Here is a 15,279-nt window from a genome sequence, read left to right on the forward strand (position 1 = left end):
GGAGAGGTCTGTACCAGGACAAGGTGTTCTGCTTCGTCCATCTGAGTGTTCAGGAGTTTCTGGCTGCTCTTCATGTTCATCTGACCTTCATCAACTCTGGAGTCAACCTGATGGAAGAAACACAAACATCTAAGAAATCTTCATTACTTAATACATCTGACCTGAAATTTCTCCATCAGAGAGCTGTTGACCAGGCCTTACAGAGTCCAAATGGACACCTGGACTTGTTCCTCCGCTTCCTCCTGGGACTTTCACTGCAGACCAATCAGAGACTCCTACAAGGTCTGCTGACACAAACAGGAAGTAGATCACAAACCAATCAGGAAACAGTTCAGTACATCAAGAAAAAAATCAGTAAGAATGCATCTGCAGAGAAAAGCATCAATCTGTTCCACTGTCTGAATGAACTGAATGATCGTTCTCTAGTGGAGGAGATCCAACAGTCTCTGAGTTCAGGAAGTCTCTCCACAGATAACTGTCTCCTGCTCAGTGGTCAGCTCTGGGTTTCATCTTAGTGTCATCAGGAAAAGATCTGGATGTGTTTGACCTGAAGAAATACTCTGCTTCAGAGGAGGTTCTTCTGAGGCTTCTGCCAGTGGTTAAAGCCTCCAACAAAGCTCTGTAAGCACACAGATTTTTAATGCAGTTATTTGACAGATAGAATTCTGCTAATTATAAGATAAATATTCATATTTCAGTTTATATTTTGGTGCATTGTCTCTTCAAAGTGTCCCATTGGGTGTTTGCACAAAAAGAAACAGACTTCCTTCAGCATCTATATAAACAATAGAATGAAACACTTCGTAACAAATGTCATGTAAAATAAAATTGTTCTTTCAAATCAAAAATAAAATCATTGTTGGTTTGAAAGAATATACATTTTGTGTAATTGTTTAATAACAGATTTTCCTCCCTGTCTCCTCAGACTGAGTGACTGTAACCTCTCAGAGAGAAGCTGTGAAGCTCTGTCCTCAGTTCTCAGCTCCCAGTCCTCCAGTCTCAGAGAACTGGACCTGAGTAACAACAACCTGCAGGATTCAGGAGTGAAGCTTCTCTCTGCTGGACTGAAGAGTCCAAACTGCAGCCTGGAAACTCTCAGGTAAAATGTTCTCAAAACTGGTTAAATCAGATTTCTGTCCACTAGCTCCAAGCAGAGATAAACTATACTGCCAAAAGTATTTGACCAGCCATCCAAATGATCAGAATCAGATGTCCCAATAACTTCCATGGCTTCTAGACATACAGACTGTTCCTGAGAGAAATGGGTTCCTCTCAGGAACACAGTTAATACCAGCAACAGGATTTGCAACAAGTGACATCATATCACTAACATGTGGCTAACAAGTCTCTATACATAAACGTTGCTGGTTTTCATTTACTCCAAGCTGAAAGGACCAAGAAGAGACGTATTTAGAAAGGAGGTGGTCAGGTTTCCATTGATAGTGAAACTCTGGATAGTTGCCAGGTTGCTGCATCCCAGGTGCACAAATGAGCAGATCTTCATGCATTTGTTACTTTCTAACCAGAACTGCTCCTAACAAAACTCAATAATTATATACATCCTGGCTGTTACATGCTATAAATTTAACTGTTATAACTTTTTTAATTTCCTTTATGAAGCCGGAGTAAAGCATCTCACAGAGCTTCAAAAAAAGGGGTCCTTTATTTTTTAGATTAAAAAAAAACACTTTTCTCTCTCTGAGTCAGACAGAAACAAATGAAAGAATGAGGATCAATATGTGCTGACAGCAATGACCCATATTCTATCAATTAAAAGCTTCAGAGAAAATGGCGGGTTGTAATATTCGGCTTGATTAAAGCAGAACTCACAAGAAACACACAAGGGGGATCTTGTTCCAGGTAAAGGTTAAAAGTGTTACCAGAATCAGTTTGATAAAAAACAAAGGTTCACCCACTCAGTATGAAATTAATAGGTTTGCACCAGAAATAATTTATTCAGAAACCCAAAATTTGAATAATTAATCAACCTAAATCAACATCAAAACCCACCCAAAATATCAAGAGTCTGATTTGCCTTGTCAGGCTGATTCACAAACCACACTTAAAAAATAGAAAATCCCAAAAGTCCTGTTCCTTTTTTATATTTTTGTCCATAAAGGAGTCCCATACATCCAAATCTAACCACGACCTTGAAGCGTCGCTCCGTATTAATCCCCGTCTTCTTCCCGAAGAAAAATCCAAACGTCAAAAAAGAACCCCAAAAAAGATGAAAAAAAGAAGAGTGGTACCACCCAAAAATCCCCCCAAAAGAAAATAAAGTCCAGATCTCACCGGGAGCGTCCCTTTCCCCCCCCGGTGGTTTTCTCCATGGACTGTCGTCGTCCTTCTGCACCGGGCGGCGTTCCCTCGGTGCACCCTCCGGTCCAGGCTTCCGGGCCCGATCTGTGGCGCTGGGACGAACCTTAATCGAACCTTAATCGATGTTTTATCTTTTTGTTACTTTTCTTTGGATTAAACAGACACTAAGGATAAGGCCAAAACTCCCGCTGCACAGATCGACACGAGCGTCTTTCTTACAGATTGCGCCGCGCCTTCCGCGCACACGCCCCCCCCTTTTTATCTCTAATTCCCACACACCTGGCCCCAAACATGATTTACCCAACATCAGTTTTTTTAACAGTGGAACTTCGACATTTTTTTCTTATGTTTTTATTTATAATGAAATCCACAACTGTTCCACTAGACAGCTTGGCATTTTTAACATTTATTATATTTGCTGAGAAAAACAAAACATAGTGGTTATGTTACAGGGTAACGTAGCTTCACATAAGAGCTAAACTCTAACAAATGGAATGTTAGGGTTAACACCTGTTAAACATACATTAACAAAGACAGAAAAGACAAAAGAGTTAGATTCTTTTCTTTCTCGCGAGGAGAACGGACAGAGATGTGCTTCAGTTACAATCTCCTGCCGCTCTGAAGCACATTTGTCTGCTCCTCTCTTTTATTGTTTTCAGGATCCCTAATCACAAGAACGCTGCAGCTCTAAAGGGAGGGGAAACAACTCATCACATAGCTACAGAGTCAAATGTTATTCACTAACTAACACACAATCATTCTGTACTAGATAATCTCCTTCCAGGCACAAAGATTAATAAAATATGTAGTGATCAATGATGGTTTTATTGGAGGCCAGCAACTCAACGGAAGCAGAGCTCTTCACCAAGAGGTAAACCTGCAGGACGATTGTTGACTCTGTTGTAAGCTCTCTGTCAGTGAGGCCTTCTGAGAAAGAAATCAGAGTAAATCAACAATACAAGAGACATTCTTAATTCTATAATGAGATTACTTAAAGGAAAGCATAAAATAAATATACATTAAAAAGATTAATGAGAATAACAAATAATTGATTATAATATCACAATTGGCTGTTACATGCTATAAATTTAACTGTTATAACTTTTTAACTTATTTTATGAAGCCGGGAGTAAAGCAGCACAGAGCTTCAAAAAAAAAAAAAAAAAAAGTGTTTTTCATCCTTTATTTTTAGATGAAAAAAACACTTTTCTCTCTCAGAGTTGTAAAGAAATTAAAGAATGAGGATCAATATATGCTGACAGCAATGACCCATATTCTATCAATATAAAGCTTCAGGAAAAATGACGGGTAACGTAGCTTCAATTAAGAGCTAAACACTAACAAAGGCTGTAATAAACGGCAGTGGCACAAAGAAAAACAAAACATAAACATCCTTGTGATGATTGAATGAATTGCTTATGTCCACTAGATGGCAGTCATGAACATATGTGATTGCATAAATGTAAAGAATATGACAACAGAAGGAGAGTCATTTGTGACACATCTGTGTGAGCAAACTAGCAAGAGATACTTTAATAAAAGTGTCTGAGTAATGAACAACGTCTGGTTCATATCAAACATAAATATAACATCCTCTCCTTTGTTGACGGAAGATAATTCAGCTTCGACATTAATTCCTCTGCTCAGGAGGACATATAGTTTTTCCAGCAGGTCTCGGACACAAAATGTCCGTCTCTTCCGTTTGCGAGCCGCGGTACATAAACAAGAGGTTTTTTTCCATTTCCTGTCACTTCAGACCTCCATCCAACAACAGCACCACATGCTGGTGAAAACAAGAATTACAACCAGTCAAATAAAAACAAAACATGGTTTACAAAATACATTTAACATGAACCTATTTTTCACCTAGTTACATTTAAATATTCTAATAGTCTGTTTCAATACACATATGCACATCTTATACATGATTATAAATTTCATTACTCAGCTGCACATCTGTCAAACTGATTATGCTGTTTTTATTAAATGCACAGAATTATTATTCCTCTGTTCTAAATGTGTCGTTACTCTACAGTCTCATATTATGTTTGAATATCTCATTCTTCCATTTACCTTAAACTTGTTGGTAAACCTGAACCAGCAACATTGTTCCACCTGCTGTGGATCAATGAAGGATGTTTCTATTCTGATCCGTTCTATAAATGATAAATGATTTTTATAATGCCAGAAAAACAAAATTAGAGCGTTATTAATATTTCATCTTATTGACAGTTGATTACAATTTATTGAAGTTATTCGCACATTAAAATGACCAGTTCAGACCTTGGTTTCTACCTCAATGTTGTCATTTTCTCATCATGTGATGAATTGTGTGTCTGCAGCTTATCAGGCTGTTTGGTCTCAGAGGAAGGCTGTGCTTCTCTGGCCACAGCTCTGACCTTTAACCCCTCCCATCTGAAAGAGTTGGACCTGAGCTACAATCATCCAGGAGACTCAGGAGTGAAGCTGCTGTCGGCTGGACTGAAGGATCAACACTGGAGACTGGAAGCTCTCAGGTATGGAGGAACCTGCTGCAGGAGCAGAGAAGGTCTGATAGAGGAGGAAGAGGGAGAAATGTCTTTAGTCAGTCTGCTGGAAACATTTAGTCTGAAGCTAAATAGTTAACTTGTTGCTCAAAGGAACAGTTTTTGTGAGTTGCTGCTCAGTTTTCTTCTCTGTATTGTTAAGATCAGAGGAATATCTTCACTTTGCTCGTTAATTTTCTCTGTTTCCAAGGTACATTAGTCTCCGCGTGTGCAGGGGGAATATTAAAGAACAATCATACAACATCAGACTTCAGAGAGCTTTATCCAGAGACTTCAATGCATAAAAATGTTACATCAGCATTACACCCAGATTATCAAGAAGTCCGACACATAACAAAAATTTAGCTACCTGCAACGAGTTGAAAAGGAAAGATAAAAATGCATTTCTGGGAACTGCTCACTCGGGCACAAAGCAATTTGATCTTCTGCTGTAAAACAGACCTTTTTGTAAGGATGTATTTCCCTAAATTGAAATATATGCATTAGAAGGTATGTCCTCCCTTGCAGGGCTGTTCTAATGTTAATTTTATTACCCTGCTTGAGACCTGCTCGTACCAGTCTCCTTCTTACATTCCAGACAAAAATTTATGATCTGCAGCTAGAAGCAATGGCTCTCTGTCTCAGTAATTCAACAAGAAACTGATTTGTATTTTAAACAAACTGGCACAAAATCTAATGCTAAATAATAACTATAAGTTTGTATCTAAAACTGCAGAGTGTCAATTTTTGGAAAAGCTCTTTTAAATATTTGAAATATTTTTAGGAGTAAAAATAGTTTCCTAATCCTATTGTATTTCAGTAATATATAATGCATGCAAATAGTATGGTTAAAAACTAACTAATTCAAAGCATGTTGTTTAATGCTTATGGGAACTGTCTTAATACATTTGATTATACTGGTGGAATACTTTTCTTACAAGTTTTAGTGTTTACTGAACTCTTAACCAACACTAAAGAATTCACTGATTCTGATAACAGGCAGACTCCCTGTGCCTGGATACTCCCCTGTCTGAAGGCCCTCTTTAGTAATTTATTTGAGTTTGGAGAGTGAACTGTTGTTTTTGTTTGGATCTTTATCTAAGTTTACCTTAACATAAAGTGTACTCCAAATGTTCAAGCTGGATCCAATATTTCATATGCATAAAGGGTAATGTCTCTATAGTTATGCTAACTAGACTTATATTCTCAACAGTATCCAAGCAGTTATAAAGGGAAAGATAAATCTGAGATTCTCTCTGCTTTGCTTGAAGCTGGCATTTTCCCACAAACCAGCTGATGCTGTTATTCAGACTAGATTTCCACTTGATGCCTTCTGTTAAAACTGACACTGGATTAATGCATTTCATTGTAGATTTTAATATTTCTCTTACCTGCTTGTTGCCTGTAGTTCAGTTCTTCAAGGCTAGAGTCCCAACTACATAATAAACCAGTTTAAAATAAAGATATTATAAAGTTTTGAAAAATATGACCTATTCTTCAATCAGTCCATGAAGATATTCTTGACTGGAAAATAACACAAACATTTGATGGATTAATAACATATTTTCCTCCCTGTCTCCTCAGACTGAGTGGCTGTAACCTCTCAGAGAGAAGCTGTGAAACTCTGTCCTCAGTTCTCAGCTCCCAGTCCTCCAGTCTCAGAGAACTGGACCTGAGTAACAACAACCTGCAGGATTCAGGAGTGAAGCTTCTCTCTGCTGGACTGAAGAGTCCAAACTGCAACCTGGAAACTCTCAGGTAAAATGTTCTCAATCCTGGTGAAACCAGATTTATCTCCATTATATTCTATCAGTTATGATGCAAATGTTTTTTTCTATTTTAGAGTAAAATAATAATAGATGTCTTACTTTGAGATGGGTAACCATGCTAAGTCTCAACACACAAATATGGCTGGTTTTCGTTCCCTGCAGCCTGAATGAACCAAGAAGAGAGACATTTAGAAAGGTTGGGTTCAGGCTGACATTGATAGTGAAGCTCTGGATACTTGACAGATTGCTGCATCCTGGTGCAGATAAGGAGCATTATCGCAGATCTTTCCTCTCATCAGGTGTTAGACTTACTAATCCATTGTACATGTGATTGATGTCGATGTTGATTTTTATTACCTACAAAACTGGAAGCTCTCAGGTATGGAGGAACCTGCTGCAGGAGCAGAGAAGGTCTGATAGAGGAGGAAGAGGGAGAAATGTCTTTAGTCAGTCTGCTGGGAAACATTTAGTATGAAGCTAAATTTGTAGTTTCATAATTACATATTTAGTTTGGAACAATGAGTTTTATAAATGAATAATTAAATGGTGAAAATATAACTTGATATTCTGGACATACTTTTGTCTCTTATGACAGTTGAATATTTAATTTTGACTGTGTAACTTTGCAAAGAACAGCCTATTACCATATAGCATCATTTTTTACATGGTTCTGAATGAACCTGGGAAACCAACCCATCTACTGAAACCACAATAACATGGTATTCAGAGCAGCAGGGGGCCAAATATAGCTCCATGTGGAACCAAGAGGTTGGAGAGAGAAAATCAGTTTAAACTGTTTCCTATCAGAGTTCAGTTTCACAACTCTTTAATTTAAATACTGGGTTAAATTTTCCTATTTTTAATTTTGGCTAATGCTTGTTTTTTTTCCAACATTAATCCTTTTATTGAGTAATTTGATTCTTGTTCAAAAAATATTTTTGTCAGTTGCTGCTCAGTTTTCCATCTCTGTATCCAACAGATAAAAATGTAAAGATGAAACTGGAGATTTGCTCTGCTTTGATTCAAGCTGCTGTTTTTCCTCAAACCAGCTCTGATGCTGATCCTCAAACTGAGCCTGATGCTGATCTTCAGCCCAGCCTTGATTCTCAGGCTTCATTGGACTCTTTCTGTTAAAACTGACATGGATTCATTTAGTTCATAGAGGAATTTAATATTTCTCTTGCCAGCCTCCTTGTTGCCTTAGTTCAGTCCTTCATGACTGGAGACCCAAATATAGACTGAACCAGTTTAAAATAAAGATATCATAAAGTTTTGAAAAATATGACCTATTCTTCAATCAGTCCAAGAAGAATATTGTTGACTGGAAAGTAACACAAACATTCAAAGTATTAATAACAGATTTTCCTCCCTGTCTCCTCAGACTGAGTGGCTGTAACCTCTCAGAGAGAAGCTGTGAAGCTCTGTCCTCAGTTCTCAGCTCCCAGTCCTCCAGTCTCAGAGAACTGGACCTGAGTAACAACAACCTGCAGGATTCAGGAGTGAAGCTTCTCTCTGCTGGACTGAAGAGTCCAAACTGCAACCTGGAAACTCTCAGGTAAAATGTTTCGAATCTGTAAATATGCACGTCTTATACATGACGATAAATCGCTCTACTCAGCAGCACATCTGTCAAACTGATTATGTTGTTTTTACTAAATGCACAGAATTATTATTCCTCTGTTCTAAATGTGTCCATACTCTCATATTATTATTGAATATCCGATTCTCCAACTTATCTTAAACTTGTTGCTGGTAAACCTGAACCAGCAACATTGTTCCACCTGCTGTGGATCAATGAAGGATATTTCTGTTCTGCTCTGTTCTATAAGTGACAAATGTTGTTTTTTTATTACTGAGAAAAAAAATCAAAGCCTTACTACTCTTTAATCATATTGACAGGTTAAGCACAATTTACTGACGTTTTAACTCATATTAAAATCTCCAGTTCAGACTTTGGTCTCTACCTCAATGTTCTCATTTTCTTATCATGTGATGAATTTTGTGTCTGCAGCTTATCAGGCTGTTTGGTCTCAGAGGAAGGCTGTGCTTCTCTGGCCTCAGCTCTGACCTCCAACCCCTCCCATCTGAAAGAGTTGGACCTGAGCTACAATCATCCAGGAGACTCAGGAGTGAAGCTGCTGTCGGCTGGACTGAAGGATCCACACTGGAGACTGGAAGCTCTCAGGTATGGAGGAACCTGCTGCAGGAGCAGAGAAGGTCTGATAGAGGAGGAAGAGGGAGAAATGTCTTTAGTCAGTCTGCTGGTTTTCCCAAGGTTTGTTCCTGGAAACTGCTGCTGGTTCCTCCAATCCAGGCTCCGCCCCCTTTAGAGGAAATCTGTCCATATATGGCGCTAAGACTCACCTTGATGCTGCAAAGCTTTGTTCAGGGATGAGATGTCAGGATGTTGGTGTCAGTCTGTTCCAGGCTTTAGTTGTTCTCCTCATGAGGAGCTGAGGTCTCTGACAGGAACGTGGAGCTGAACAGGAGAAGAACTTGAAGCTTCTTCTTGGCCTCTGATTGCAACAGCAGGACAATCCAACATTTTAGTCTGACTTCATCTGGAAATATTTCTTTGAGCCTCAATCAGTGTGAAGGCAGGCCAGCTCCTCATCAGAGCTGAGAACTTCTCTGTCCTCTATGCTGGAAATGTAGAAGTCCAGCAGCTCCTGATCAGTGACATCAGAGAATGACATCATCAGTAGAGTGATGATGTCATTTCCCTGTCAGAGCAGCTTGGAAATCTGAGAGGAAAGATGCAAACAAAGACTCTCTGGACTGTTGGATCTGCTGGTTCTGGTTCCAGATGCTCCTTGGACACTTTCACAAGCCATTACTGCAGCTGCTGGATTCAGGATGCTGCTTCTTCTTCTTGGGCTCATTGTAAATGTGTGCAGCGCCACCTGGTGGTGCTGGTTGGTAGAGGAAGTGCTGAAAGGTTGGAGGTGTTTGTCAGAGGTGTGTGATGATGGAAGCCTCTCCCTGGTTTGTGAGTCTGAGCTCAGAGATCAAATCTTTGATTCTTGTTGAATCTTTGTTGAATGTGATGCAGCTTCTCCTTTTTAATGTTTGTATTTCTGGATATTACAGTGAGGCCACAGCAGGTTTTCAGCAGCAGGGCTGTTTAGTGTTTCATTCCTTCATCTGTGTGTGGGAGTGTGGATGGATCAGGCATCCAGGTGTTGATCAGAGTTTAGATTGATTGTATTTTAATGCTGATTATTAAATCAGGTTGAGCTTCCAGAAATGTTTCCTTAGTTTCCTGATGTCCTTTTAGGCTTCAGTGAGTTTCTTCAGGTTGTTACTGAGGGATTTCCTTTCTCCTCTCTGTTAGAGCTTTTCCTGTGTTTGGAGAAATGAGTTGTGCTGCAGCAGCACCAACTGTCCTTCCTACATCCACTGCAGTTTGCAATCCAGATGTTGGACTGTTCCTGTCTCAGTGGAGGACAATGTGTGTCTGAGAGACATGTAATGTCCATGTTTGCTGCTGAAAGAGACTGATGGTCTGACCCCCCTCCTTTCAGGGTGGAGCCTGCTGGAGCCCAATTCTTGACTCCAGGTCTGAGGAAATGTAAGTGTGTTTTTCATCTGATTCATGACAACAAAGCAGCTCACATTCAACCATCTTCAAACTGTCACATCACTCATTCAGGAGTCAAAGTGTCAATAAATGATCAATTACTGCAGCTGGATTGTGTTTGTTTTCTCCATCAGATTCCTGTCAACTCACCATCGACACAAACACAGTGAACAGAAAACTCAAACTGTCTGAAGACAAAAGGAAGGTGACATTTGTGGAGGAGCTTCAGTCATATCCTGATCATCCAGACAGATTTGATAACTGTCCTCAGCTGCTGTGTAGAACTGGTCTGACTGGTCGTTGTTACTGGGAGGTTGAGTGGGGAGGAGATGTTTATATATCAGTGAGTTACAGAAGAATCAGGAGGAAAGGAATCAGTAGAGACTCTATGTTTGGATATAATGATCATTCCTGGAGTCTGAGCTGCTCTGATGATTATGGATACTCTGTCTGTCACAATAACAGAGGAACGCCTCTCTCCTCCTCCTCTGTCTCTAACAGAGTAGCAGTGTATGTGGACTGTCCTGCTGGCATTCTGTCCTTCTACAGAGTCTCCTCTGACTCACTGATCCTCCTCCACACCTTCAACACCAAATTCACTGAACCTCTGATTCCTGGATTTGGGTTCTGGAGGTTCAGTTCTGGTTCCTCTTCAGTGTTTCTGAGCTGATTTGAGTCTAAAGAGTCTAAAGTTTTTCCTCCTGTCAGAGAAACTCTCTCACTGTTGAACAGATAGTTCAGTCTCTACAATCTATTTCTTAGTGAAACGATTCTGATTAAGTCCTTGGAAACTTTTTCTCCTTCCAGGCCTTTAAAGATGGAAGTTGGGATTATTCCAGTATTATTTGAGGATTATTACAGGATTAATCAGGATTATTCAAGGATCCTCATGATTTTTCTGTTTGTTTCCAGTCAAAGCTTCACACTGAATATCAAGATGTTGTTTGTATAATTTTTTCCTTTTATTCATCAGATTTCATTGAAATATTGATCAGTTTTTCTTAATCTCATCAGTTTCTGTTTCTATCAGCTCCTATTTTTCTCAACATGTCAGATTTGAATATTAAATCTTCCTTTTGTAAATTTACTGCAGTTTTTCTTCATGAATTTTAAATAAAAACATTTTTCTTCTGCATTTGGTTCATTTGCTTCTCTTTATGTTCTTTTCCTGTTCAAATTTAAATATTTGCATTAAAAAGATTTTTTCATCAACTCTACCTTTAAGTCCTAATTAAAGAAAAACATTCTCATCCAATGAAGGTCAGAGGTCAATGCTTTGAAGCATAAAGTGGGAAAATCTTAATATTTTCTGTTTCACTCAGAACTTTTACCTGAAACTCAGAACCTGCAGAACATTTTTCTCTTTGGAGAAAAAATCCCAGGAATTGGAAGATCAGAGCAGAATGAAAACTGGAGATCATTGTTGGACAGAAAAGGTCTGATCGCTGCATCTCTGCTATATTTTACATCTGATAAGAAAAAATAAACCTGTTTTTAGCTAAGGATAAATCAACATGGATATGACCCGCCACAGCGCCAATGTGGGCCACACCTGATTCAACCCAAAGCAGAAAATAAAGGATTTAATGGGAAATCCCAAAACACAGTAAAATCAGCAGCTGGTTGTCATTAAAATGCAGTTTGTTGCAGAGGTTCAAACTTCCTGATGGTGACCTCTCCTCCGTCCCTCACCTTGTCTGGCCACTTTTAATCCTCACTGCAATGTTAGACTGGAGCTAATCTCTCAGATTAAACAGATTAACACTGAGCTGCAACAGGAACCAAACGTCTCTCCTCCAATTTATTTTACTGATTAATAACAAGGTTGGATAAAAACACTGAGCTTCTCATCCCTTAAAGATTATGAAGAAAGACTCACCCTGTAACGGCAGGAAAGAAGTTAGGAAGTTTAAAATAGATGGAAAAACTTTCTAAATATATTCTGACAAGTGATTTAATTTTCTGTTTTTTTGTATCTTTTAATGTATAAAACTGTAAAAAAAAAAAAGGTGTAAATGGTTAAATGAAAAATCTTAATAATGAGCCAATTTTAAATCTGATTAATTGACACAATAACTGAATAATCAGCAGAATAATCAATTCATTGTCAAAATAACAAGAACCAAACCCAACCATTACCAAAGTATCTTCCAGAACTTCCAGAAAACTGTAAAACAGCAGAAACCCTGACTTCCTGTAAATCTCAATTAAAAATGCACCTGTTTAGAATTGTATTTGCAACATAATATGTAACAATTTATTATTTATTCTGTGTTGCATGACTTTGCATTTTGTGTTTATTATGTAAAGCACTTTGCTGCTGAAATGTGCTACACAAATGAAATTTGATTGATTGATTGATCTGAGAACTGCTGTCAAGTTAGGTTTATTTGTATAACACATTTCAGCTGCAAGGCAATTGAAAGTGCTTTACATTAAAAAACACAGAACTAAAGTCATACAATAACACGTTTACATTAGAAAAGAAAAACAAAGAAATTAAATTCAAACTAAAATCAAAATTAAAATAAAACATTAAATATATTGATACATGTGCCATTGATTGAATCACTGAATCTTGATTAAGATTCAGAAACAACTGTAAATAGATGTGTTTTTAGTCTTGAGTTAAAGGAATTCAGTGTTGCAACTGTTTTGCAGTTTTCTGGAAGTTTATTCAAAATTTTGTGTGCATTGAAGCTAAATTCTGCTTTAAAATGCTTGGTTCTGGCTCTGGGGATGCAGAGCAGACCAGAATCAACGAAATGTTAGCAGTGGAGTGGAAAAATAGTTTGGTGAAAAAATGGCTCTCTTATGGTTTATATTTCTTTTAATCTATGCACATATTCCACACATGTATTATTCATAATATTTCAAATTAACAATATTTGTTCAAAATATATATTAATTTCTGTATATTTTTAGGTGCCACATACATTCCAAGATTGGTCAAAAGCTTGGGTTTAGGAATCCAACTAACTTTTGTAAAATATTCAGTCTTATAGCATAAAGTAATCATATTGCCAACTCATCCCCAGTTAACTGAGCAAACACACAAATTAGAAGGACATTGTAATATTAGCAGGACCTGCTGGCAGACAACCAATCAGAAAAAGACCCTGTGTGAATATTCATGAGGTCTTCCTATTACACAAACCTGCCAAAGGGGGCACTGTGGTGATACACAGATTATACACAAAATCAGGATTATGTGATTTAAACGGACATCTCGTTTATTTTTTATTTTATTTTTTATTTTTTGCATTTTTCGGATTAATGGACCAATAGAAACCTTTCTACGTTTTTAGATTTTTGTCAAAATAAGCAGGACACGGCTCATGTCTTGTTAATTCAAAATGTCCTTTGAGTGTTATGTGTATTCTGACGAAATGTCCTTCTAAACCACATTTACCAACATAAAACACACACACATACTCACACACACACACACACACACACACACACACACACACACACACACACACACACACACACACACACTCACTCACACCCAGGGAGAATTTGGAAAGACCAATTACCCTCACAGTCATGTTTTTGGACAGTGGGAGGAACCTAGAGTACCCAGAGAGAAGCCACACATGCACAGAACATGCAGACTCCATGTAGAAAGAACCTGGCCCGGGACATTCATAATTCTTTTAAGCGTTTTATTTTTCTGTGAAATGTTTTCAGTAGGGTGCTGGACAGTGGTGCAGTTGGTAGCATTGTTGCCTACCAACAGTGCATCCAGTGTTGTCTTTCTGAAACAACCTGCACTGTACAAAACCAAGCACATAATGTTTTATTTGTTATTTGAACTTACTGATTAGATCAAAGAAATAGATTTGCAAACAGAGAAAACAATTTTTCTTTTTTGTTTATTTGCTTGGGGAGCAGGTCCATAAATTATTTAGAATTTAAAAAAGACAGAGATTCAGACAGAGTATGTGATATGAAATGTCACAACATATTTTAGTTTAAAAGTCTTACTGGGAATTTCTATCCAGCTACTGGATCCCAGTTCCCTCCAGGCAATTTGTCAAGTGCAGCATCAGATGAAATGGACCGGGCCACACTGGGTTCAATAGAGGTCCCTGCTAACTGAGACAGGCCGTCGTTGCTCATTTTTGAACCAAGGTGTGTTTGGATGAGCTTCAGCTAAATGATCTCTCTGCAGATGCCGCTGACAGAGGCCTGGTTAAAATACTTAGGGCTACTGTCACATTTTGAAATACCAAATCCAGATTCTGCTGAGTCATGAGGAAATGTCCTTTTCTAGAGCCTTGAACCTGTCAGTAGACGGCTTGCTGGCTGGATTTCTTGAATGATGTCTCTTGACACATCACAGCTGGTCAGGGCAAATGTGGTCACTGATTCCTGCAGCTCAGCTTTTGCTCCATTTAATGGTGAATTTCAATTCCTCAGACACCAGTTGGAAAAGCTCTCAGCTCTTGCAGGAGTGTGTCAACAACAACATTGAAAACCTGAAGTGGCTTGTGGCTCCTTTTCATGATGAGCAGTGCATGAATTGCCATCTGGGAACTTGTTTTGCTTCCTGACTCGTTTCTCTTTGAGTTCAGGAGAAGCATCCATTTCCACGGCCATCTTTCCTGCAATGCCAAGTGTCTTCTGAAAACCTCTTCTCTATACTTGAGCAAAACATCTTTCAGAGACTCCATCAGCCTAATGGCTGTGTCCATTCACAGATCTGCTGCTTGTAGTGCCTTTCTTGCAAAGTTGATCTCACATAATAAGTCATAGCAAACTGTGAGGCACACAAGGAGCTCCATCCTAACAATGTGATCAGATAGTGACTTTGCCTCTGAGACAGTTTTGCTGTCTCCTGCCACTTCTCCAAGTGTTTGCAGTGCATCTAAAACTCCCCCCATCTGGAAACGTGGAGCTTTGACAGAGTCTAGCTTTGCTTCCCACCGGGTGTCACTCAGAGGCTTCAGTGTGACGGCGACAAACTCTGTGAGAACGTCCCGCCTCTTCACAGAAGACCCAAAGATGGTGTCCAATCTTTGGACAGTGCCAAAGACAGTTAGACTCTCTGCTAGATGAAGCTGCATCACATAACAAAAGG

General features: G+C 38.7%; 1 protein-coding gene across 1 annotated transcript in view; it reads left to right on the top strand.

Annotated features, from left to right (window-relative positions):
• The window catches only part of LOC129379650 (NACHT, LRR and PYD domains-containing protein 5-like), a 77,722-nt gene extending 66,706 nt beyond the window's left edge, over positions 1-11,016 (top strand). Inside the window, 6 exon segments of the mRNA XM_055060447.1 lie at positions 2-471; positions 474-621; positions 7,995-8,168; positions 8,625-8,798; positions 10,138-10,184; positions 10,328-11,016. Of these exon segments, the coding sequence (XP_054916422.1) occupies positions 2-471; positions 474-621; positions 7,995-8,168; positions 8,625-8,798; positions 10,138-10,184; positions 10,328-10,863 (1,549 nt within the window). The 3' untranslated portion in view covers positions 10,864-11,016.
• The last annotated feature ends 4,263 nt before the right edge of the window (positions 11,017-15,279 follow it).

Source organism: Poeciliopsis prolifica, unplaced genomic scaffold, assembly GCF_027474105.1.
Source record: "Poeciliopsis prolifica strain line A6 unplaced genomic scaffold, Auburn_PproV2 SCAFFOLD059, whole genome shotgun sequence".
Classification (NCBI taxonomy): domain Eukaryota; kingdom Metazoa; phylum Chordata; class Actinopteri; order Cyprinodontiformes; family Poeciliidae; genus Poeciliopsis; species Poeciliopsis prolifica.